This window comes from Nerophis lumbriciformis, linkage group LG01, assembly GCF_033978685.3.
Source record: "Nerophis lumbriciformis linkage group LG01, RoL_Nlum_v2.1, whole genome shotgun sequence".
Taxonomy (NCBI): Eukaryota; Metazoa; Chordata; class Actinopteri; order Syngnathiformes; family Syngnathidae; genus Nerophis; species Nerophis lumbriciformis.
The window spans coordinates 56377044-56403401 of record NC_084548.2 but is presented as its reverse complement, the minus strand read 5'-3'; the positions used below and the strand labels follow the sequence as shown (position 1 = coordinate 56403401).

General features: G+C 39.9%; 1 protein-coding gene across 4 annotated transcripts in view; it reads right to left on the bottom strand.

Annotated features, from left to right (window-relative positions):
• Window positions 1-26358, bottom strand: part of ampd2b (adenosine monophosphate deaminase 2b) — a 67713-nt gene that overhangs the window by 31350 nt on the left and 10005 nt on the right. The window contains exons 1-4 of one of the 4 annotated variants that reach the window (XM_061987723.1): window positions 12063-12183; window positions 11828-11944; window positions 2952-3076; window positions 2746-2876 (exon numbers count right to left, since the gene is read on the bottom strand). In XM_061987723.1, coding sequence (XP_061843707.1) covers window positions 2746-2876; window positions 2952-3076; window positions 11828-11915 — 344 coding nt within the window. In that variant the 5' untranslated portion in view covers window positions 11916-11944; window positions 12063-12183. Of the gene's footprint in view, window positions 1-2745; window positions 2877-2951; window positions 3077-11827; window positions 11945-12012; window positions 12199-26358 lie in introns of those variants that run through there. The other 3 variants (XM_061987725.1, XM_061987724.1, XM_061987722.1) reach the window with 3 other exon arrangements.

Sequence of the window (26358 nt, the reverse complement as noted above, 5' to 3'; positions counted from 1 at the left end):
ATTGATGAATAAAAAATAAAAAATAAAATTTAAATATTAAAAATCGTTTTTTTTTAAATGAGAATTGATTCTGAATGGCACAACGTGAGAATCGGGATTCGAATTTGAATCGATTTTTTCCCACACCCCTACAAACTACTATCTGAAATGCAGCCAATATTACATACATATAATGTGGTCATGAGACATGCAAAACTAAATTATATACAAAGAAGATAAAAGCAAAGGAAATTAAATGAGCTCAAATTGACCTACAAATGAGGCATAATGATGCAATATGTACATACAGATAGCCTAAATAGCATATTAGCATTGATTAGCTTGCAGTCACAAACTGACCAAATATGTCTGATTAGCACTCCAACAAGTCAATAACATCCACAAAGGGCACCTTTGTGCATTCACGCACAGTATAAAAGGTTTGGTGGACAAAATGAGACAAAGCAAGAGTTGAAGATTTTACATGTAAACAAACCGCCGAAATTAATAGGACAAAAGGATGTTCACCAAATACTCTCATTGGTGAAGTATACACACAAACATATTAAAACAGTGGGCAACTGGGAAGGTTTGTGTCATGTTTGTCCTCAAACAAAAAACATACTAAAAAATAAATAAAAAATTGCCCCCATCTTTTTCCATTTTCAATCCTTTTTTAAAAATGCTCTAAGGAGCCACTCGGGTGGCTCTAAAGTGCAGGTTGCTGACCCCTGGTATAGGGTGAGAAAACACTGACTGGTGTTCTCGCTGGCAAATTTCACTTCAAAATACTCCCTGACTGGACTTTAGATCAAACTGTTAGCAAGTTTTGAGCAAATAAATGATGTAAAACATTAACAAAAATGTTCCTGTATGACATTCTGGCAATACAATTGCAATTGTGTCCAAATAATGGGGTCTTTTTTTGAGTTAATTTTAAAATTAATATTAAGTAATAGCCTGTGATTAATCAGGGTGAATTCAAATTTACAAGTGTGATTAATCTGATTGAAAAAATAAATTATTTGACAACACTTTTTTTTAATGAGTGTAAATCTTTTGGAACCAAATCTCCACCCCCTCCCCCCTTTTAAAAAATATTTTCTTCCCTTTTTTCTTGTATCCATTTTGTCCCTTTTCCCCAGTTTACAATGAGTTCAATTCAACACAATTATCGATTCAAACCGATTCTCGCAATGTATTATTTATTATAATAATTACAATGAAACTTTTTCAAAACAGGTTAAAGTTTAGAAAAGCTCCTTCTGGTTGCAAGGAGATGACCTAAAAACATATTTTTATAAAATGTATTATCATGAAAAAAAAAATTAATCGATTTAGAATTGGGATGAATATAAATCAGGCTTCGTGAATTGATTTTTTTGTGCATCCTAATTATTTGTTACATTTCCAACAGGAAATAATGTAAGTCGAATTGTTTCCAGAGTTAAACACAAAACATGTATATTGTATATAGAGATGTCCGATAATATCGGCAGGCCGATATTATCGGCCGAAATATGCGTTAAAATGTAAAATCGGAAATTATCGGTATCGGTTTTTTATTATCGGTATCGTTTTTTTGTTGTTGTTGTTGTTTTTTTTTTTTTTTTAATTAAATCAACATAAAAAATACAAGATACACTTACAATTAGTGCACCAACCCAAAAAACCTCCCTCCCCCATTTACACTCATTCACACAAAAGGGTTGTTTCTTTCTGTTATTAATATTCTGGTTCCTACATTATATATCAATATATATCAATACAGTCTGCAGGGATACAGTCCGTAAGCCCACGTGATTGTGCGTGCTGCTGGTCCACATATAGTACTAACCTTTAACAGTTAATTTTTCCAATTTTCATTAATTACTAGTTTCTATGTAACTGTTTTTATATTGTTTTACTTTCTTTTTTATTCAAGACATTTTTTTAATTTATTTATCTTATTTTATTTTATACATTTTTTTTAAAAGTACCTTATCTTCACCATACCTGGTTGTCCAAATTAGGCATAATAATGGGTTAATTCCACGACTGCATATATCGGTTGATATCGGCATCGGTTGATATCGGTATCAGTAATTAAAGAGTTGGGACAATATCGGAATATCGGATATCGGCAAAAAGCCATTATCGGACATCCCTAATTGTATATATTATATAAAAATATAATATAATATAATAATATAATATATCAGCATATATTATATACTGTATATATAATATGTAAATATTACATATATGTTATATTTTATATTGCTACGATGGTACATTTTTAGTCTGCTTTATACCTGCATTATCCTTTCCATCCTTACCCTTTCCATCCTTTGTAACTGAGCTACTGTGTGGAACAATTTCCCTTGTGGATCAATAAAGTTTGCCTAAGTCTAAGTCTAAGTCTAATGTATGAACTATAAAAGCCATGTTTTTCCTTACTGTCATATCAGCATAAAGACAGATTAATTACTGTATGTTATTTGTATAATCAATCAGTCAGTTTGTGTAAGTAACTGATATTTAACAGCGTTGCTCATATCATACAATTGCAAAATAACAGAACTTTTTTTTTTGACGTTTGAGGCATTCTTTTTATATATATATGTTTGACTTTAGAGGTTCACTTGTTTTTGAGTTTTTATATTTTTTTATTTATGTTTGGCTATAGTGGTGTACATAAAACTAAGGTAAAAGTAGTCCTGAAGAAAGAAAACAACATTTGAAAGAAGTTCTTGCAGGTTATTTTGTTAATCAAATCTCACATACTTGACGTCCTGGCTAATCTGTCTCTCCAGACGCTGGCGTCTCTCCTCCAGTTTTTCTATAGGGCTGTCCTCTGGGAACTCATAAGGAGCGCTGCGCATCTCACTATCTGCCAGGCTTCGTGAGAACAGCTCCTTCACAAGGACACACACACACACACACACACATTGAACAAACAAACGTTGATAACGATGACAACAACAACCGACCTCAGCGATTTCCTTGTACTTCCCGTCCATGGATGTTCGCAGGTCAATGGACTGTTTCAAGGCCACGGGAATCCCAGGTAAAGAATGCTGGGGAGTGAGGAGGTGGCGAGTACCACGGAGGTCAACTGAAAAAGAATAGTTAATCTTCTATTATAAAAGCATGATCATTTTTGCACCTTGTTGTACCCTCTATAGCGCAAGTCTCTGGGAGCCAGATCTGGTCTGTCACATCGTTTTATGTGGACCGCAAAAGCTTAGAAAAAATGGGCCTGATCTATAAAACCCAAAACAAGTGAAGTTGGCACGTTGTGTAATTCGTAAATAAAAACAGAATCCATCCATCCATCCATTTTCTACCGCTTGTCCCTAATCCTTTTCAACTTATAGTCAATTGAATAGACTGCAAAGACAATATATTTAATGTTCGAACTGAGAAACTTGATTTTTGTTTGCAAATAATCATTACCTTAGAATTTAATGGCAGCAACACATTGCAAAAAAGCTGGCACTGGGGAATTTTTACCACTGTGTTACATGGCCTTTCCTTTTATCAGTAAACATTTGGGAACTGAGGAGACCAATTTTTGAAGCTTTTCAGGTGGAATTCTTTCCCATTCTTGCTTGATGTACAGCTTAAGTTGTTCAACAGTCCGGGGGTCTCCGTTGTAGTATTTTAGGCTTCATAATGCGCCACACATTTTCAATGGGAGACAGGTATTGTCATGTCTGTGTTGATCATGTTTTTGTTTGGCCATGTGCTGTTTGTTTTTTGGACACTTTCTTAGTTCCTGGTTGTTCACTCCCTTGTTTTGTTTCCATAGCAACCCATTAGTTTTCACCTGTCATGTCACGCACCTGTTTCACGTTTTGAGTCACGCACCTGTTGTTAATCATGTCTGTGTTATTTAAGCTTTTCATTTTCTGTTGGTCAGCCTGGCGACATCACATTTATGCTCTGCGCACTGTATGATCACTCTTCTTCATGTCATGTTCACAGTTCCATGCCAATTAAGTTTTTGTTTCTTGTTCATAGTTTTCCGCCTTTGTGCGCGCCTTTTGTTTTCATAGCCAAGTTGTTTTAACTCCGCTGTGAGCGCTTTTTGTTTATACCTTTTTGAGCTTTTTAAGTTTAAATATTAATCATGTACTCACACTCACGTCTTGCCCGCGCCAATTTTCCGTTGCCTTCCGGAAAAACAAACCCCAAGGACCAATTCTTGACAGGTATGGACTACAGGCAGGCCAGTCTAGTGCGCGCACTCTTTTACTATGAAGCCCTGCTGTTGTAACACGTGGCTTGGCATTGTCTTGCTGAAATAAACAGGGGTGTCCATGATAACGTTGCTTGGATGTTTGATGAGCATTCCTCAACTTTCTCAGTCTGTTTTGCCGATTGTGCCAGCTTTTTTGAAACAGGCATCAAATTCCAATTGAGCTAATATTTGCAAAAAATAATGTTTTACAGTTCGGACGTTAAATATCTTGTCTTTGCAGTGTATTCAATTGAATATAGGTTGAAAAGGTTTTGCAAATCATTGTATTGTGTTTTTATTTAGGATTTACACAACGTGCCAACTTCACTGGTTTTGGGGTTTGTACTTAAGTTCTGCGTGTACTAAAACACTTGATAGCACACACAAAGCTGATCTACTAAACTTGTGCGCAGAGGATTGCGTCTCTTAAGTGAGCAGAATAAGGAGCGCAATCCATTTAGCATGTCTGTCCTCATGAATAATAATGATAATAATACATTTTACTTATAAGGCGCCTTTCTAGAAACTCGAGGATACTGTACACAAACAAAATAATTGAATCAATTGGATAACAACAACAAGGATTGATCAAATTTACAGAGAATAAGCAGTCAGGAATAGGTGTGTTTTAAGTCTTGGTTTAAAGAGGGACATTGAGTCAATATTGCGAAGGTCTGGGGGTAGTGAGTTCCAAAAATGAGGGGCTGAAGGCTCGGGCACATGGTCGACAGTCTATATAAGAGGACAGTGAGATGGACGGATGACCAGGATTTCAGGGAACAGGGAGCAGGTCAGACAGATGGGACAGGGCAAGGTTATGGATAGTCTTGAACGTGAAGATAATTAGTTTAAATTAGATACGGTGTATGATGGGTGGCCAGGGGGGTTGCTGCAGAACAGGGGGGAGGTACTGGATTGAAAATGCAGAATATATGCAGATGATTAGATTGCTCACAACACTGAGAGAAAAGATGCAAATATACTTATTTAGCACACACAGTGTGATCTATCAAGGTTGATCACTGTTCTGCAAGCACAATTTTGCATCTTTTTTTTTAGCACATCTGAAACATACAAACAAACTGGCACAGTTACACACAGGGCTGTGAGAAAAGAGACGACGGACAGAGAAACTTCCATCCCACGCTCGTGTTAATGCAGTGCCTCTCAATTATTTTCTGTCCGGACCCCTTTGGGGTACAGAATATTTTCTTTGTGAATTGAATTAATATTGAGAACTTGATAACATGTATTTTGTTTATTTATCTGTACAATGCACTGTGTATGTTACAATTTTATATGTAAAAATGCCGCTGAGGTGTCAGGAAGTGTCGGTGACAAACCCCAAGATGCAGAGATGGCAGGCTTGTGGCAGGAAAACATGATTTAATGTCCAAAATACAATGCAGGAAAACAGGAATCAGGAACCAGGAACCAGGCAAACTGGAACCAGCTAACAGGAACCAGCATATACAGGAAACAGCAAACAAGAGACGAGGAACCAGGGAGAACAGGAGACAGCAAACCGTCCACAGAAATACAATGACTGGAGGGCGAGGCAGGTATAAATCGCAGCCTGATTGACAATTTCCACCAGGTGTACCAGACTGCCAATCAGGGACAGGTGAGGGAAACAAGCTCTCAGGGAGACGTGCAGGAACTGGAACCAAAATAAGAGCGCTGACAGGAAATAAAACAGAGCAAAAACCAAAACATAACTAAACTGTCAGTGACAAGCCTGATATAAGGACGACTTTTATTTTCTTTATTACGGGGCGGACAGTGTTGCTTAGATGGTACAGTTACTTGAGGGTTCCAGTTTCGATTCCTTGGCCAAGACACTTCACCCACCTTTCTCCCAGTCTTACACACTTTTCCATCTCTTCGCCTCTATTAGCTCTGTACACGTGTTCCTGTGTACTTACTACTACTACTACTGGGTAGAACAGGGAGCCTGTTGATTAGACTGAGTGAGCACTGCTGCCACCTAGCTGCAGGCTTGTGTATCGTTCTAACATGAACACCAGCGTGTAGACCAGTGGTTCCTAACCTTGTTGGAGGTACCGAACCCCACCAGTTTCATATGCACATTCACCGAACCCTTCTTTAGTGAAAAATAAAATGTTGTATTTTTTCAAATTCAAGGCAAAGTTATACGTTTTTGGTATCACTTTAGTATGGGGAACACATTATAAGTAACAAAGACTTAATTTTGAGTTATTTGGTTAGGGTTAGGGTTAGAGGGTTAGGGTTATAATAAGGCCATGCCGAATAAAGCATTAATAAGTACTTAATAATGACTAGTTTAGAGCCACTATGTTACTAATTTTAATAAGCAACTAATTAATGGTGGATATGTTCCCCATACTAAAGTGTTACCATGTTTTTTTACTGGTGCACAAAATGAACCGTGCATGAACATCACCTTGTTCAAAGAACAAAACCAACACAGTGCATAAACCCACAACAAATTACACACCTGCAAATCAGTCTGACTTCTGCTGTTGCCGTAGCCGTAATACGCCGATAGGGAGAAGTTTTTATATACACGATGAGTCGGGTGTGTCTTGACCTCCGCCGAACCCCTGAGCCCGACTCACCGAACCCCTAGGGTTCGATCGAACCCAGGTTAAGAACCACTGGTGTAGACACAAATAACATCTCATCGCGACATCCCAGTATTTGAGAAACACTGGCTTTATGCGAGGCATGAGAACAATTGGTGAAAAGACGGAGTGACAACAAGAGGAGAGGAGACGACAACTTGTGTGTTCCACCACCTTCTGTTCAGCACCATCTTACCAACACATCCTACTCAACATGCAGGAGTAGCATCATCCCTGCTATTTAACGCTTCACTGAGTAAAGTGAGGCCAAGTGAATTGTTTTGAACAGCCGACTCTGAAAATAAGTACTCCTCTCACATTCAAACAACAGTACTATAGAAATAATAAGTGGATATAATTTAGAGTAGTCAATGTACAGCTTGTGTAGCAGATATGCACTACTACCCTCTTAAAATGACTCGACACAAGTGAATACATCCAAAGTGTGACTATGGGTCAAATGCAGAGAATAATTTCACCACACCTTGTGTGTGTGTGTGACAATCATTGGTACTTTTTGATTTAGTGCAAGCACCATTATTATCTAGCAGTGCCTTGATCCTCTTCGACTTGGAAGTTCACCAGAGCTGAACAGGTTGTTACAGGAATCCTCTAACACGCCTCCATGACGACATCACCGGTCTAGTTGGTGGATATTAAAAGTCTTTCACTCTTCCACCTTCGGTTTGAGGATGCTTCAGGTGCACATTTGGGTTCAGGCATGGAAACATACTTGGCAACTCCATTATCTTCATCCTCTCGAGTAGTGGCTTTTAAACCTTTTCCACCAAGTGCCACCTCAGAAAAAACGTGGCTCTCCAAGTACCGCCCTTATGACCAACATTAAGAAACAGTAGCGTAGTAGGCCTAAGTATTCGTTCAAAACAAGCCAGAGGTTCTATTTTATATTTTTGGCCAATTACACACAGTGAAAAAATAAAACACTGTACTTTAATCAATTAATTACCGGTATTTGGTGTACGACTAGATCAGTGGTTCTTAACCTGGGTTCGATCGAACCCTGGGGGTTCGGTGAGCCGGCCTCAGGGGTTCGGCGGAGCCTGCGCCGCGGAGGTTAAGACACACCCAACTCATCGTGTAAATAAAAACTTCTCCCTATCGACGTATTTGTTAAAACGTGGTCCTTGGGTTGTGTTTTCCCGGAATGCAAAGGAAAGTTGGCGCGGGCAAGGCGTGAATATGAGTACATTTTTATTTTAACACTAACAAACTACAAAAAGGGGTACAAACAAAAGGCGCGCTCACAGGCGGAGATAAACTTGGCTAAGAAAACAAAAACTAGGACAAAGGCAAAACTATGGACGTGAAACTAATAAACACTTACTGTGACAAGAGCAAAACATAAACTTACGTGGCATGGCATGAAGCAAACACTATGGAATAAGCAGGGCATGATAATGACAGAGGTAAACAGAGTTAGAAAGGGTAGATAGATATGATAATGTCACCAGGCCGACTGCCTGGCAACAACAAGCTTAAATACTGGTGACATGATTAGTGAAAACAGGTGCGTGACTCAAAATGTGAAAACGTGAGACAGGTGCGTGACATGAGGATGTGAACCAGGTGAAACTAATGGTTACTATGGTGACAAAGCAAGGGAGTGAAGACAAGAACTAAAAAGTGTCCAAAAACCAAGCAAAACATAACTAAACAAAACATGATCACAGACATGACAGTATTATGGATACCCCCAAACAATGTTCCCTCTAATTTTCCATCTGATTTGCAGGTGTGTAATTTGTTGTGAGTTCATGCGTTGGTTTTGTTCTTTGAACAAGGTGATGTTCATGCACGGTTCATTTTGTGCACCAGTAAAAAAAACATATAAGTTTGTCTTTAATTTGAAATGTTTTTTTTAAATTTATTTTTCACTAAAGAAGGGTTCGGTGAATGTGCATATGAAATTGGTGGGGTTCAGGACCTCCAATAAGGTTAAGAACCAGGGATTAGATGGAGCCCGCGTACAACTGATGGTACATGCACTGCAGTTTGATAATCACTGGTCTACAGCAGTGACGTGCGGTGAGGTTGATGACTGGTGAGGCACTGACTTCATCACAGTCAGATTTACAAACATATGAACCCTAAAGAGTATCTTATTCACCATTTGATTGGCAGCAGTTAACGGGTTATGTTTAAAAGCTCATACCACCGTTCTTCCCTGCTTGGCACTCAACATCAAGGGTTGGAATTGGGGATTAAATCACCAAAAATTATTCCCGGGCGCGGCGCCGCTGCTGCCCACTGCTCCCCTCACCTCCCAGGGGGTGAACAAGGGGATGGGTCAAATGCAGAGGACAAATTTCACCACACCTAGTGTGTGTGTGACAATCATTGGTACTTTAACTTAACTTTAACTTTACACATACAAACTGTAGCACACAAAAAAGCACATTTAATAAAAAAAACGTAATTATGGTCTTACCTTTACTTATAAATGAAGTCCATGCGCCGCTGCTGGGCCACAACATTAGGTACACCTGCAGACCTCAGCACGAATTTCATATTTCAGTCATTCACAACTCCTCCAACACGAACATTATTGTTTTTGCACTTTTTGGCTTCTTATTAAATAACTTTTTTAAATAGATTCAATCTTGCACGTGGAAAGTTTAAGTGTGGGCTTTAGTTGATATAACACTCCCGTCAGGGGGTGCATTTTACGGCGGGGGTGCATTATCCACCAGGAGGCGGGATTACTGCGAGCCTCAGCCAGTGCGTCTTCGCAGCCGTTTTATGATTGCTTAGCACAAGAAATACGTTACAGTTGTTGACAAAATACACTGTACATGATATACCTCAGCTAACTAAACTATGGAAATGTATAATATAGTTCATATAGCAACACGGTCTCTCACTGCAAAGCAGGCCAGCAGTTAGCCGAGTCATTGCGCAATCCATGGTGAGGCTCAAGTCAGAGACGTGCCTCAACTGGCTGCTGACTCAACGCAAGTCTGTTCTCAGTATTTGAACGGCAACTGTGAAAATCCAGCGATTTTGAATAAAAATAATCTAAAACTGGTGAAGTTAAATGGAAAATAACTTTATAGTATAATCACTGGATACATATAACATTTTTTTTAACATTTTTTTTCTTTCCATGATGGCACGTGAGGCCTCGCCTCACCTGCCTCCAGTGACCGCACGTCACTGCTCTACAGCAAGGCATTTTATCATGGTCGTCATGGTGCAAAACTGCCATGTGGCTAGGGATGAGTACCTTTCACATTTGTAGGACTCAGTATACAACTAGACTGGCACATTCAGCTTCATGGCAAAGACTACTTACACACACTAGCCTGTGCACTATTGCCAAATAACATCTTGGAATTGTAAATGCATGCAAAGTCTACTATATGATAGTAGCAATCCTACTATTATACCTACTACTTTAAAGTATATCCACGTTTAATTTCTACAATACTATGATTCTGTTTTTAAATGATTTTTGTGAGATAGTGCAGGTGAAATAGTAAGAAGCGGTGTCCTCACTATGCAAAACAAGCCTGAGTCAACAACCCTGTGAGGCTTCACCCTCAGCCACAAAGTCACAGATGTCGCCGTGCTCGTCTGTGCCTGCTAAGACGTCACTTTGGACCATATCACTTTCCCCTGATAACATTGGACAGTGTTGTCGTCAAGGGCAAGCTGGGCAGCATGCGACCAGCGGCAAAGACACCCAAGATGGGCCCCGGTGAAGCCGAGCCAAGCGAACCCGGAGGTAATCCCCATAATGGCTGCTATATTTGGATCAGATGCATCTAGGTTATGTAACATCTCATCCCCTCACAGTCGGAGCCACAAGCACCGGTAAAATAAGTCATGGTTTACTTGATGATACCATATAATCTCTTGCACTGGAGCTTTTATGCATCTAAATGAGCAGGAGAGGGGATAAAAGAGACTGTAAACAGCAAAGAGGCATGCTGAGGCGTAAGGAAAACAATGGCATGCATGTTAGTAAGGAGGCTTAAAATGGGGTCAAATAGCATGAGCTTGTCGAGAGACCTTCAGCGCATGAATATTTCAGTAAAAAAACAGCGTGACGCGTCCAACTCAAAGCACATAATGCCCTGTGTGCTCTGTGCACAAGTGGAAACAGGAATGAATAAGTCGTCTGATGCCTTCAAGCAGCAAGTAAACAACAAAGATGAGCACATTTTATTGTACTTTATTATGAAAAACTTTCCCTGACTATCTCATTTTTATCATTAGATTACTATAGATCTGCCAATGGAGATGGAAACAGAGACAAGACAATAGTGATGGTAATTTAGACTCTTATGGCTGTTTGTGCTACTTCAATAGATTTATTACCAGAAGACTTGTAACATGGATTTCCAGTATAAAAATATAATCAGATCAAATATTTATTACTTTACATATTAAATACATGCATTAACTAAATTACATTATCAAATGATAATTAAATAATATACTGTATATAAAAACAATTATTATTTAATTCTAAGAAATAAATGACAAAACAAAGAAAAAAAGACCCCACCCATCAACTATCGAAAGTAGGGATGTTTCAATCAGGGTTTTATGCTGCCAATTCCGATACGATTGTTCATGAGTGAGATCGGCCTATACCTACATATATTTATTTATTTATATATGCACCTTATTGCTTTTTTATCCTGCACTACCCTGAGCTTATGTAACGAAATGTCGTTCTTATCTGTGCTGTAAAGTTCAAATTTGAATGACAATAAAAAGGAAGTCTAAGTCTAAGTCTAAGTCTAGAAAGTCAGTCCCGTCTAAAGAAGCTTCTTCCTGCAGCTCTCTAAAGAGTCTGATGCATGCTTGGTCATGCATAAACCATAACAACCTTGTAATAATCCTCTCAGTCCACTCCAAGTTTGTGTGCCAGTCAAGCCGCAGTAGCACCGTGTGCTAAAGACGGCGCTCAAGGGACGAGAGGAGGGTGAGGAATTGAAGGGGGATATTTATGCTTTGGCTTGGGACCAGGCTACATAGTGCAGCGTACCTGTCTCTCCACGGCCTGTTTGCCAGCAGCTAGACAGGGCCGAGCGAGGGGAGACACGCGGGAGGAGAGAAAGGAAGAGATGGAGCATGCCAGGATGCCATCGTCTGTCCTTTCGTACTTGAACACAATGGAGGGGAGGAAGGACAGAGGAGTTTGAAGTGAGAGAGAAAAAAAAAGGCACACACAATCATCTGCCATATTGTCGTGCTCCTCGCTCTATCCCTGCCATACATACACAGAGGTGGTCCTGCAGGTCCATGAACTCCCCCCTCACATGATGCCAGTGTGTGTGTGACCCCCCTTCCTCCTGGTCGCTGCACTACAGCTGCCTCTGGAGCTGCTCTTCCTCATTTCAACATTGGACTGGAATGTACCACGGGAGAGCTCAGAGGAGGGGGAGGTGGAAGACGGCGTACATCACGTGATGGATGGTTGGCCACGCTGCAAACCTTACAAACCTTTGTCCTACTAACTGTCGTCGTCACCACTTTTTTTTTTTTTTTTTTTTTGCTGAAAGGATGTTTGCTGCGTTTATGAATTAAATAGTGCTGGCTCAGCTATAAGAAGATAATGTCTTTATTCCATCTCCTCTCACAGATTAAAGGGCCGGCGCGTCGGTCCAAATCTGAGATAAGCGAATCATATGGACAAAAAAAACAACATTATTACAATTAATTAAGTCGACTGACGTTAATATCCTACATTTTTTATTTTATTTTATTTTTAGATACTGATTATTTATGTATTTAATATTTGTTTACTTCCATCCATCCATCCATCTTCTTCCGCTTATCCGAGGTCGGGTCGCGGGGGCAGCAGCCTAAGCAGGGAAGCCCAGACTTCCCTCTCCCCAGCCACTTCGTCCAGCTCCTCCCGGGGGATCCCGAGGCGTTCCCAGGCCAGCCGGGAGACATAGTCTTCCCAACGTGTCCTGGGTCTTCCTCGTGGCCTCCTACCGGTCGGACATGCCCTAAACACCTCCCTAGGGAGGCGCTCGGGTAGCATCCTGACCAGATGCCCGAACCACCTCATCTGGCTCCTCTCGATGCGGAGGAGCAGCGGCTTTACTTTGAGCTCCCCCCGGATGACAGAGCTTCTCACCCTATCTCTAAGGGAGAGCCCCGCCACCCGGCGGAGGAAACTCATTTCGGCCGCTTGTACCCGTGATCTTGTCCTTTCGGTCATAACCCAAAGCTCATGACCATAGGTGAGGATGGGAACGTAGATCGACCGGTAAATTGAGAGCTTTGCCTTCCGGCTCAGCTCCTTCTTCACCACAACGGATCGATACAGCGTCCGCATTACTGAAGACGCCGCACCGATCCGCCTGTCGATCTCACGATCCACTCTTCCCTCACTCGTGAACAAGACTCCGAGGTACTTGAACTCCTCCACTTGGGGCAAGATCTCCTCCCCAACCCGGAGATGGCACTCCACCCTTTTCCGGGCGAGAACCATGGACTCGGACTTGGAGGTGCTGATTCTCATCCCAGTCGCTTCACACTCAGCTGCGAACCGATCCAGTGAGAGCTGAAGATCCTGGCCAGATGAAGCCATCAGGACCAAATCATCTGCAAAAAGCAGAGACTTAATCCTGCAGCCACCAAACCGGATCCCCTCAACGCCTTGACTGCGCCTAGAAATTCTGTCCATAAAAGTTATGAACAGAATCGGTGACAAAGGGCAGCCTTGGCGGAGTCCAACCCTCACCGGAAACGTGTCCGACTTACTGCCGGCAATGCGAACCAAGCTCTGACACTGATCATACAGGGAGCGGACCGCCACAATCAGACAGTCCGAAACCCCATACTCTCTGAGCACTCCCCACAGGACTTCCCGAGGGACACGGTCGAATGCCTTCTCCAAGTCCACAAAGCACATGTAGACTGGTTGGGCAAACTCCCATGCACCCTCAAGGACCCTGCCGAGAGTATAGAGCTGGTCCACAGTTCCACGACCAGGACGAAAACCACACTGTTCCTCCTGAATCCGAGGTTCGACTATCCGGTGTAGCCTCCTCTCCAGTACACCTGAATAGACCTTACCGGGAAGGCTGAGGAGTGTGATCCCACGATAGTTAGAACACACCCTCCGGTTCCCCTTTTTAAAGAGAGGAACCACCACCCCAGTCTGCCAATCCAGAGGTACTGCCCCCGATGTCCACGCGATGCTGCAGAGTCTTGTCAACCAAGACAGCCCTACAGCATCCAGAGCCTTAAGGAACTCCGGGCGGATCTCATCCACCCCCGGGGCCTTGCCACCGAGGAGCTTTTTAACTACCTCAGCAACCTCAGCCCCAGAAATAGGAGAGCCCACCACAGATTCCTCAGGCACTGCTTCCTCATAGGAAGACGTGTTGGTGGGATTGAGGAGGTCTTCGAAGTATTCCCTCCACCGATCCACAACTTCCGCAGTCGAGGTCAGCAGAACACCATCCGCACCATACACGGTGTTTGTAGTGCACTGCTTCCCCTTCCTGAGGCGGTGGATGGTGGTCCAGAATCGCTTCGAAGCCGTCCGGAAGTCGTTTTCCATGGCTTCCCCGAACTCCTCCCATGTCCGAGTTTTTGCCTCCGCGACCGCTGAAGCCGCACACCGCTTGGCCTGTCGGTACCTGTCCGCTGCCTCAGGAGTCCCATGAGCCAAAAGAACCCGATAGGACTCCTTCTTCAGCTTGACGGCATCCCTCACCGCCGGTGTCCACCAACGGGTTCTAGGATTACCGCCACGACAGGCACCAACTACCTTGCGGCCACAGCTCCAATCAGCCGCCTCGACAATAGAGGTGCGGAACATGGTCCACTCGGACTCAATGTCCAGCACCTCCCTCGTGACATGTTCAAAGTTCTTCCGGAGGTGGGAATTGAAACTCTCTCTGACAGGAGACTCTGCCAGACATTCCCAGCAAACCCTCACAATGCGTTTGGGCCTGCCAGGTCTGTCCGGCATCCTTCCCCACCATCGCAGCCAACTCACCACCAGGTGGTGATCGGTAGAAAGCTCCGCCCCTCTCTTCACCCGAGTGTCCAAAACATGAGGCCGTAAATCCGATGACACAACTACAAAGTCGATCATAGAACTGCGGCCTAGGGTGTCCTGGTGCCAAGTGCACATATGGACACCCTTATGCTTGAACATGGTGTTCGTTATGGACAATCCGTGACGGGCACAAAAGTCCAATAACAAAACACCACTTGGGTTCAGATTCGGGCGGCCATTCTTCCCAATCACGCCTCTCCAGGTTTCACTGTCGTTGCCAATATGAGCGTTGAAGTCCCCCAGTAGAACGAGGGAATCACCCGGGGGAGCACTCTCAAGTACTCCCTCGAGTGAATCCAAAAAGGGTGGGTACTCTGAGCTGCTGTTTGGCGCGTAAGCGCAAACAACAGTCAGGACCCGTCCCCCCACCCGAAGGCGGAGGGAAGCTACCCTCTCGTCCACCGGGTTGAACTCCAACATGCAGGCTCTGAGCCGGGGGGCAACAAGAATTGCCACCCCAGCCCGTCGCCTCTCACTGCTGGCAACGCCAGAGTGGAAGAGAGTCCAGCCCCTCTCGAGAGAACTGGTTCCAGAGCCCTTGCTGTGCGTCGAGGTGAGTCCGACTATATCCAACCGGAACTTCTCTACCTCGCGCACTAGCTCAGGCTCCTTCCCCCCCAGCAAGGTGACGTTCCACGTCCCAAGAGCTAGCTTCTGTAGCCGAGGATCGGACCGCCAAGTGCCCTGCCTTCGGCTACCGCCCAGCTCACATTGCACCCGACCTCTATGGCCCCTGCTATGGGTGGTGAGCCCATTGGAGGGGGGACCCACGTTGCCTCTTCGGGCTGTGCCCGGCCGGGCCCCATGGGGACAGGCCCGGCCACCAGGCGCTCGCCATCGTGCCCCAACTCCGGGCCTGGCTCCGGAGGGGGGCCCCGGTGACCCGCGTCCGGGCGAGGGAAATCTGAGTCTCGGTTCTTGCATTTCCATAGAAGTCTTCGAGCTGCTCTTTGTCTGATCCCTCACCTAGGACCTGTTTGTCTTGGGAGACCCTACCAGGGGGCATGGAAGCCCCCGGACAACATAGCTCCTAGGATCATTGGGACACGCAAACTCCTCTACCACATTAAGGTGGCAGCTCAGAGAGGAGTTTACTTACTATGGTATATTATTTATTCACTGTTCTGTTACAGACAACAAGGAAACGGGATAAAATTGCTATGGTATGAAAATGGGTAGGATTAAATAAGCTCTGCTTCTTCCTACTCCTTTTCGGACGTGCTGTAATGATACAACTGGAAATATAAAGTTAAAGTTAAAGTACCAATGATTGTCACACACACACACTTGCTGTGGCGAAATTATTCTCTGCATTTGACCCATCACCCTTGATTACCCCACAGAGGTGAGGTGAGCAGTGAGCAGCAGCGTTGGCCGCGCCCGGTGAATCATTTTTGGTGATTTAACCCCCAATTCCAACCCTTGATGCTGAGTGCCAAGCAGGGAGGTAATGGCTCCCATTTTTATAGTCTTTGGTATGACTCGGCAGGGGTTTGAACTCACAATAAACCTGTGATGCATTATATTGTATTGTAATGTTGGAAATAAACTGAAAGTGAACTGAACTGAACTGGTCTGTCTCCACGCAAGGTAAATTATTTTTGCTCTCTCTGCAGGGTTTTTCTTTATTTCTATTCTCATTTTACAAATTCCAAGAGCTTGGCTGCACTGTAAACATTTTCATTGAACATTCACAGCAAATTACTGGCTGATAGTTGTATTACTTTCACTGTACCATTTACAGTAATTTACTGTGAAATGTACTCACAGCAATTTATTTTACTTATAGAGCTGTGGTTTTCACAGTTAATTACAATTACAGTCATCCCGCGCCACATCGGGCTTCAAATATTGCGGCTTCACCGCATTGCATCATTTTGTTTTTTTAAAGCATATTCTACAATTTAATCATTTTCAAGCATAAAAACGGCGAAATCAACTAAAAATATCAATACTATTGTAGTTGAGAACAAACCAATCAGAGGGCGCTGTTCAGTATTGTGGACACTGATTGGCTCAGCTGAAGACAGCCGTTACAATATTGGATTAAAAGAGTGTAAAGGTGACGAAACGGTGTTATTTAATGTCTAAAGAGATTTCATAATGTTGAAATAAGTATCTAGAACATGGGTGTCAAATTCTGGCCTGCGGGCCAAATTTGGCCCTTGAGGCAATATCAAATTAACATTAGAGCTGGCCCGCCGGTATTATACAGCGGCAGTGCCGCTGTAACACCGCATTCACCGCTAATACTCATACTTGCCAACCCTCCCGATTTTCCCGGGAGACTCCCTAATTTCAGTGCCCCTCCCGAAAATCTCCCGGGGCAACCATTCTCCCGAATTTCCACCCGGACAACATTATTGGGGGCGTGCCTTAAAGGCACTGCCTTCAGCGTCCTCTACAACCTGTCGTCACGTCCGCTTTTCCTCCATACAAAAAGCGTACCGGCCCAGTCACATAGTGTATGCGGCTTTTACACACACACAAGCGAATGCCACACATACTTGGTCAACAGCCATACAGGTCACACTGAGGGTGGCCGTATAAACAACTTTAACACTGTTACAAATATGCGCCACGCTGTGAACCCACACCAAACAAGAATGACAAACACATTTCGGGAGAACATCCGCAACGTAACACAACATAAACACAACAGAACAAATACCCAGAACCCCTTGCAGCACTAACTCTTCCGGGACGCGACAATATACAGCCCCGCTACCACCAACCCCCCCCCCCCCCCCCCCCCGCCCACCAAGTTAATGTTGATATTTAACTCAGAGGGCTGCAAATAGAAAAGAGGCATTACATTTTTTATTTAAATTTTATTTAATATACCATTCATGTATTTCGTTTGTTTTTTGAAAGTTGATTTTGCACTATTAAGTTATACAAGCGTTGCTTGTTCCATATTCAGTGTTATAATTAGCGTTTTATTCATGCACTTTCTCTTGCTACTTCAAGGCTTGAATGTTTGATTCATTCATTATTGTTATTTTATTTTAATGTATTATTAGCCTGTGGAAAAAGTTTATTTCGATGTTTACCTCAGTAGGCTGCAAATAGAAAAAAGGCATTCAATTTTTATTTAAATTGTATTTGATATGCCATTGATATTTTTTAATTATTATTATTATTCTATGAAACTCGATTTTGCATGTCACTATAAAGTTATATAAGCCTTGCTTGTTCAATATTCAATGCAAAACTTGTTTGGGTCCCTATTAAAAGGTTAAGTTGTTCAACCTTGGCCCGCGGCTTTGTTCAGTTTTAAATTTTGGCCCACTCTGTATTTGAGTTTGACACCCCTGATCTAGAAAGTCATAAACAGCTTTTTATGCGCTAGCTGTGACAATATTTTATTTATAATTTATGATTCCTACTTCGGGGAATACCATTTATCAAGGTCATGCCCGGAACCAATTAACAGCAATAAACAAGGACTTAATGTATACACTGTAACTTCACAATTGTATTTTTATAGGTATTTTGAATAAAGTTACAACTATATGTTGTAACATCACAGCTGTGATTTTACAGTTAAATACAACACTATATGCTCTAACTTTCCAATTGTAATTGTATTGTTAATTCCAATAAACTTACAACTATATGCTGTATTGCTGTGATTTTACAGTTAATTACTGATGGTTTAAATTACAGTACCTTAACTGCAAAAAAACTGTTTTTCTTCCCAAAGAGGTTCCATTCGCATTAGTTTGAGTGTGCTGCTACAGTATCTTATCTTGCCAACAGTTTAACTCCAGCTTTCTAGTGAGAAATCGTGACTGTTTTTCCAGCCCTAACACAAAATAATTGTGCAGTTTCTCAGATGAGAGGTCATCTACTATTTTGTCTTTACAATGTGTTTTCATCCCAGAAAAAAGCAACACAAATCTGGCTTATTTTTCAAAGAGCTTACAGTCGATTGAAAGGTCAAAGTTACAACTTTGCAGTAAGAATACCTATAGTTGATCATTTTATTGTCATTATTATTGACACATTTTGATAAGGGTAACATATTGAAATAAACTTTAAATAGCAAGTTCTAATTAGGTGCAAATGAACTACACATAGGATAAGTGTTTGGTAGCAATTTAAGACAAAAAAGTAAACTGATACTGGTAAAATACTGAAAAATATTATGTTACTCAACCGTAGCCTATACTGAAAGTATTACAATTATTATACAACTATAAAAGGTCAACATATTTATGCATTGACAAAAATGAGCTTTTACAGTATGAGCTGACAAAATCAACATATATTGATTTTATCAGTATGTAAACAATGTAACACGTGTAGTGCTATTCTATGAAGGGCCAAATGGGACAACATAAACAAACACATCTTTAAAAAAAAAGTACCTAAATGTCTCTTTAATTAATTAAATCATGAAATAAGTATTCACATCATTAAATAATGAAATCAATAATTAACCAAATCGGGAGATAATTAATTAAATTATGAAATAACTTATTAAAACAACAAAATAATAAAATAGATAATTAATGAAGTTATCAAATAATTAGTAACAACTTGCTAGTAATTAAATAACTTTGCATTAAATGAGTTAATGACACATGTATGTATTATATCCAATTATAATTAAGTAATGACACCTTTAAGTATTTTTTAAAAAGATTTATCAATTTAATTTTGTCCCGTTTAGCCCTTTATACTTTTCTTGCTTGTTTCAGCTTTTTTGCAACATCAATGTCAGCTTTGCAAACAATTGAACTTCTCATTATAACCAAACTATCTATCTATTTTTTACCACTAAAACACTAAAACGTCATGATTGTATGCTGCTCTCAAATCCGCCTGAAAAGCTTTGGTGAAAGACTTTATCATTAACAACAACTAAGAAATACATTTAAATAGATTTCAGTGAAATAACTTCTAAAGCGAAAACCGTCATCTTTTTTTGTTATTCCAATGTTTACAAAGGCAGAAAACTAATTACGTTATTTTCACAGCATACGACCCCAAAAAAGGGAATAAGCGGTAGAAAATGAATGAATGAATGAATATTTTGTACTGTTAAGGAGGATTGGTGCAAAGATTCATCATTCATTCACAGGGCTCCTCCTATTGGCCAGGCCCTGCATTGCAAAATAAATTAAAATGAATTAAAAAAACCAAAACAGAATGAAACCACTCACTAATTTAATAATTTAAATAAACCAAAATTTACCTCTACCAGGTCCAAAACAATCATATATATATATATATATATATATATATATATATATATATATATATATATATATATATATATACATTTTCTACCGCTTGACCCTTTTGGGGTCACGGGGGGTGCTGGAGCCTATCTCAGCTGCATTATATATATATATATATATATATATATATATATATATATATATATATACATATATATATATATATAATGCAGCTATATATATATATATATATATATATATATATATATAGGCTCCAGCGCCCCCCGCGACCCCAAAGGGAATAAGCGGTAGAAAATGGATGGATGGATGGATATATATCTACATCCATCCATCCACCCATTTTTTACAGCTTGTCCATATATATATACATACACACACACACACACACACACACACACACACACACGTATATATATATATATATATATATATATATATATATATATATATATATATATATATATATATATATATATACACATATATACATATATACATACGTACATACATACTTACATATATACATGCATCATGCATATATACATATATACACACACACACATATATATATATATATATATATATATATATACATATATACATACGTACATACATACTTACATATATACATGCATCATGCATATATACATATATACACACACATATATATATATATATATATATATATATATATGTATACATACATATATAAATAAATACACACATATATACATGTACAAACACACATATACATATACACACATACACACGCACCTACACACACATATATATATATATGCAGTATATATATATATATACATATATATATATACATATATATACATACGTACATACATACTTACATATATACACACATATATATATACATATATAAATATATACACACACATATATATATATATATATATATATATATATATATATATATATATATATATATATATATATATATATATATATATATATATATACATACAGTATATATACATCAAATCAACTTTATTTATAAAGCACATATATATATATATATATATATATATATATATTTATATATATATATATATATATATATATATATATATATATATATATATATATATATATATATATATATATATATATATATACTGCAACAGAATCAAACAGAAGTGAAGAAAAAAAAGGTTTATAGTATATAATTCATTATCATAACTATGTTGCAATTAGCATTGTTTTAATACGGACAACTTTTTACTGTATTAACAATCATGTTTCCTAATTATTTAGCTTTTTAATTCCATGTAGTACTTTGAGAAGTGCAACAATTCTGTAAAATTCTGATGGCTACAATATCACAGCAAAGATGAGTAACATAAAATAAACTTTTAGTGAAGTTATTTCACATAGCTGACCAAGTAAATGATGAATAGTTACTAATTATATGTTTTATTCATTTCATGGATAGAATAAAATCCTAAATCAAACACTTTACCTGAAAAAAACTGTTTCTCTCCGCAGGTCGACAGTATGTGTTCCTGGCAACAACTGGTCTGTGCTATCGCAGACACACCGGTATGACAAATAATGGTTCCGCCCACGGGCGTATTTAGTCATTTGAAGGCCAAAAGCAAACCTAGTCATTGGGGCCACATAACAAAAATATGGTAATTTATCATGTTGTAAGAAATTACCAAGCGAGCTGAATATTAAAGCTTGATGAGCCGCACAATGAGTATCACTGATCCCAACACTTTTACTGTAAGTAATAGGAACATTAATCAACATTTATTAAAATTTAATCAATTTTTCGGAGATCTTTTTGTGTTAGCAAAGTTGGACTGGATGTCACACATAGCGCTGTTATCGTGAAGGCCAGCAGTGTATGACTGGTGGGAAAAAGAGCGCTATTGACGGTGGCTATGTATTTGAATGAGAAATAGCTTTTTGTGTGATGTTTTGGGGCCCATAGAAGTTGTCGGGCCCCAGGCAAGTGCCTGTGTTTGCCTAATGGCAAGCCGGCCCTGATTCCACCTACAGAGGGCACAAGTCCATAGGGCTCGGCAGGCCAGGTGTTGGTTGACCGGTGCAAATGACACACACAGACCAAACATGCTGATAAATGACTGAAGATTATCACACAAAGGCGTGTTGGGTGACTGTTGATAGGGGGGAGACTCGAGGCCCGATCAATAATTAATCACTAAACTAAGTCATTACTCAAGCAGATTCTGCCATCCCAGAAGGGTGTGACACATTATGGTTTCCTTGTCTCATTCGGCGGATGTGATGTGGCCACAGTCCATCACGTCATGGACATGATGACAAGCAAAGGAGGCAGGAACAAAATGTGAGCAAAGAGCAAAAATATCAAGGATCTATCATTAAACTCGATCAACAAATATTTTCACTGTAAAATTGCATCAACTTGGTACTGATTGCTTATTGGTTCTCATTAGATAGCATTGTCTTTACGCATTTAATCCAGGATCATTTCTTAACACTTTCAAGAGATGAAGTGCCTGATCTACTCGAGGTTTGTGTGCATTAAAACTAGGGCTGTCAAATGATTAAAATATTAAATCATGATTAATAGTATTTTGTTAATAGTTAACTCAAAATAATTGCGACAATTAACCGAGATATAATTTTTTTCCATCATTAATAAGTGTACCCTAGACATATAATTTTCAAGTTTTTAATGCCATGACTGGACATTTAATTTGCTTTAACCAAATGTTTTTTTAAACATTATGCTTTTTAAACAGCTCAACACAAAAAGGACATATACAAACTTTTAATGACAATAAAAAAATACCTGCTGTGTGTTGGTGTATTTTGTAGGAATTCAAAATGTGCATTCCTGCTGCAGGAGCACTTGCATTCAAAGGAGAGGAGCTACACTTCCTTGTTTAGATATCAGTTTTACGCATTAATAACACAAAATGTGGATTGTTACGATCATGGTTTTATTGTCAAATATGTTTGGTAACTTAATTTGTGGTATTTATACTTGAATAAATGCTTCTGATTTTCTGTATATAGCATGTTGTACAAGTTAATCGTATTCATATATCTGCAATGTCTTGACCTTTTCTATTTTTTAATAAAGTCTAATATTTTGCCTTCTAAACATTCTGTAATTTAGGACTATCAACCAGAACATTTTATAAAAAAATATACACTTTATTTAAATCTGCCAGAAATTGTCCCCCTCTATATTCCTTAATTGCATAGCATTTATTTCGGTTGACATATTACAGATAACATTACAAAACATCTTTGACAATATTAATATAAGACAATTTTACATTTTGTTACTGTAGTTAGACCATATGTGACGCGTAGCCGGAAGCCGGAAGTGTGTGATTGGTTTGAGAAGAAGTGTCTTGACATGTTTTGACGACGTGACAATAATAACAAATATAAAGAAGTGACTCTCGACTTAATGCCTACCGTCTTTCCTTTCTGTTTAGCTTTTTTATGCCGTCTTACAAAAGCAGTTAGAGTAACAATTTACAATTTATGTTATCAATGTGGACAAAAATGTAATCTAAACACAGAAGTTGTCATGTCTTGGTGATCATGTTTAGTTTAGCTATGTTCTGTTTGGTTTGTGCACTCTTGTCAGTTTCTGTTTTTTCACTCCCTGTTTTGTTTCCATGATTACCAATCAGTTCACCTGTCCTCACGACTCACGCACCTGATTCATTTGAACTCACACACCTGTTTTCAATCACCACATGATTATTTAAGCCAATCATTTTCTGTTGGTCGGACTGCCGACATCACATTCATGCTCACACTCTCGATATACCCCTGACACTCCTGATACCATCGTTCATGCTGCTCTTTGCTTCCGCAAGTAAGTTGTGTTTATTTATGCCACAGTTAGTGTCTTTTGTTTTGCCATGTTCATAGTTATGCTTAGTCCAAGTTTTTGTTCCCTGCGTTAAGTTTTGTGCCTCCACTGTGAGTGCCTTTTGTTTGTTCTTTTTTTGAGTGTTAAAATTAAATATGTATTTACCTTCACGCCATGTCCGATCCAAATCATTTGCACCATGGGAAAACAAACCACGCCAAAGTCCAAGTCTTGACAGAAGTGAAGCTCCACCTCTATGCAAGCACGTTAGCAGGCAGTTGCTCCAGTGATGATGTTTCACGGCGATCGTGTATTAAAAATGTTTTATTTTCTCGTCGGGAAAATGGCATGCCAAAAATCCAGAAAATCCCATTACATGACTTTTAAATGATTATTTTGCATTTTATTGCATGACATAAGTACAAACCCCGTTTCCATATGAGTTTGGAAATTGTGTTAGATGTAAATATAAACGGAATACAATGATTTGCAAATAATTTTCAACCCATGTTCAGTTGAATATGCTACAAAGACAACATATTTGATGTTCAAATTCATAAACATTGTTTTTTTTGCAAATAATCATTAACTTTAGAATTTAATGCCAGCAACACGTGACAAAGAAGTTGGAAAGGTGGCAATAAATACTGATAAAGTTGAGGAATGCTCATCAAACACTTATTTGGAACATCCCACAGGTGTGCAGGCTAATTGGGAACAGGTGGGTGCCATGATTGGGTATAAAAACAGCTTCCCAAAAAATGCTCAGTCTTTTACAAGAAAGGATGGGGCGAGGCACACCCCTTTGTCTGCGTGAGAAAATAGTCAAACAGTTTAAGAACAATGTTTCTCAAAGTGCAATTGCAAGAAATGTAGGGATTTCAACATCTACGGTCCATTATATCATCAAAAGGTTTAGAGAATCAGGAGAAATCACTCCACGTAAGCGGCATGGCTGGAAACCAACATTGAATGACTGTGACCTTCGATCCCTCAGACGGCACTGTATCAAAAACCGACATCAATCTCTAAAGGATATCACCACATGGGCTCAGGAACACTTCAGAAAACCACAGTCACTAAATACAGTTTGTCGCTACATCTGTAAGTGCAAGTTAAAGCTCTACTATGCAAAGCGAAAGCCATTTATCAACAACATCCAGAAACGCTGCCGGCTTCTCTGGGCCCGAGATCATCTAAGATGGACTCATGCAAAATGGAAAAGTGTTCTGTGGTCTGACGAGTCCACATTTCAAATTGTTTTTGGAAATATTCGACATCGTGTCATCCGGACCAAAGGGGAAGCGAACCATCCAGACTGTTATCGACACAAAGTTCAAAAGCCAGCATCTGTGATGGTATGGGGGTGCATTAGTGCCCAAGGCATGAGTAACTTACACATCTGTGAAGGCACCATTAATGCTGAAAGGTACATACAGGTTTTGGAACAACATATGCTGCCATCTAAGCGCCGTCTTTTTCATGGGCGCCCCTGCTTATTTCAGCAAGATAATGCCAAGCCACATTCAGCACGTGTTACAACAGTGTGGCTTCGTAAAAAAAGAGTGCGGGTACTTTCCTGGCCCGCCTGCAGTCCAGACCTGTCTCCCATCGAAAATGAAGCGTAAAATACGACAGCGGAGACCCCGGACTGTTGAACGATTGAAGCTCTACATAAAACAAGAATGGGAAATTATTCCACCTGAGAAGCTTCAACAATTAGTTTCCTCAGTTCCCAATCGTTTATTGAGTATTGTTAAAAGTAAAAGTGATGTAACACAGTGGTGAACATGCCCTTTCCCAACTACTTTGGCACGTGTTGCAGCCATGAAATTCTAAGTTAATTATTATTTGCAAAAAAAAAAAAGTTTATGAGTTTGAACATCAAATATGTTGTCTTTGTAGTGCATTCAATTGAATATGGGTTGAAAAGGATTTGCAAATCATTGTATTCCATTTATATTTACATCTAACACAATTTCCCAACTCATATGGAAACGGGGTTTGTATTTGATCACCTACCAACAAGTAAGAAGTTGACCTGTTAAGTGTTACTTTATGAAATCCTTCTGCTCTCCATTCATCAACTGTATTAACTGCACATGTTTGAAATAGTTACCTGCATAAAGACCCCTGTCCACACGCTCAAACAGACTCCAACCTCTCCGCAATGGCCAAGACCAGAGAGCTGTGTAAGGACGCCAGAGATAAAACTGTAGACCTGCACAAGGCTGGGATGGGCAAGCAGCTTGGTGAGAAGGCAACAACTTTTGGCGCAATTATTAGAAATCTCCCTGGTTTTGGGGCTCTGGGGTCTGGGGCTCCATGCAAGATGGTCATCAATGATCATGAGAACGGTGAGGGATCCGCCCAGGACCTGGTCAACAACCTGAAGAGAACTGGGACCACTGTCTCAAAGAAAT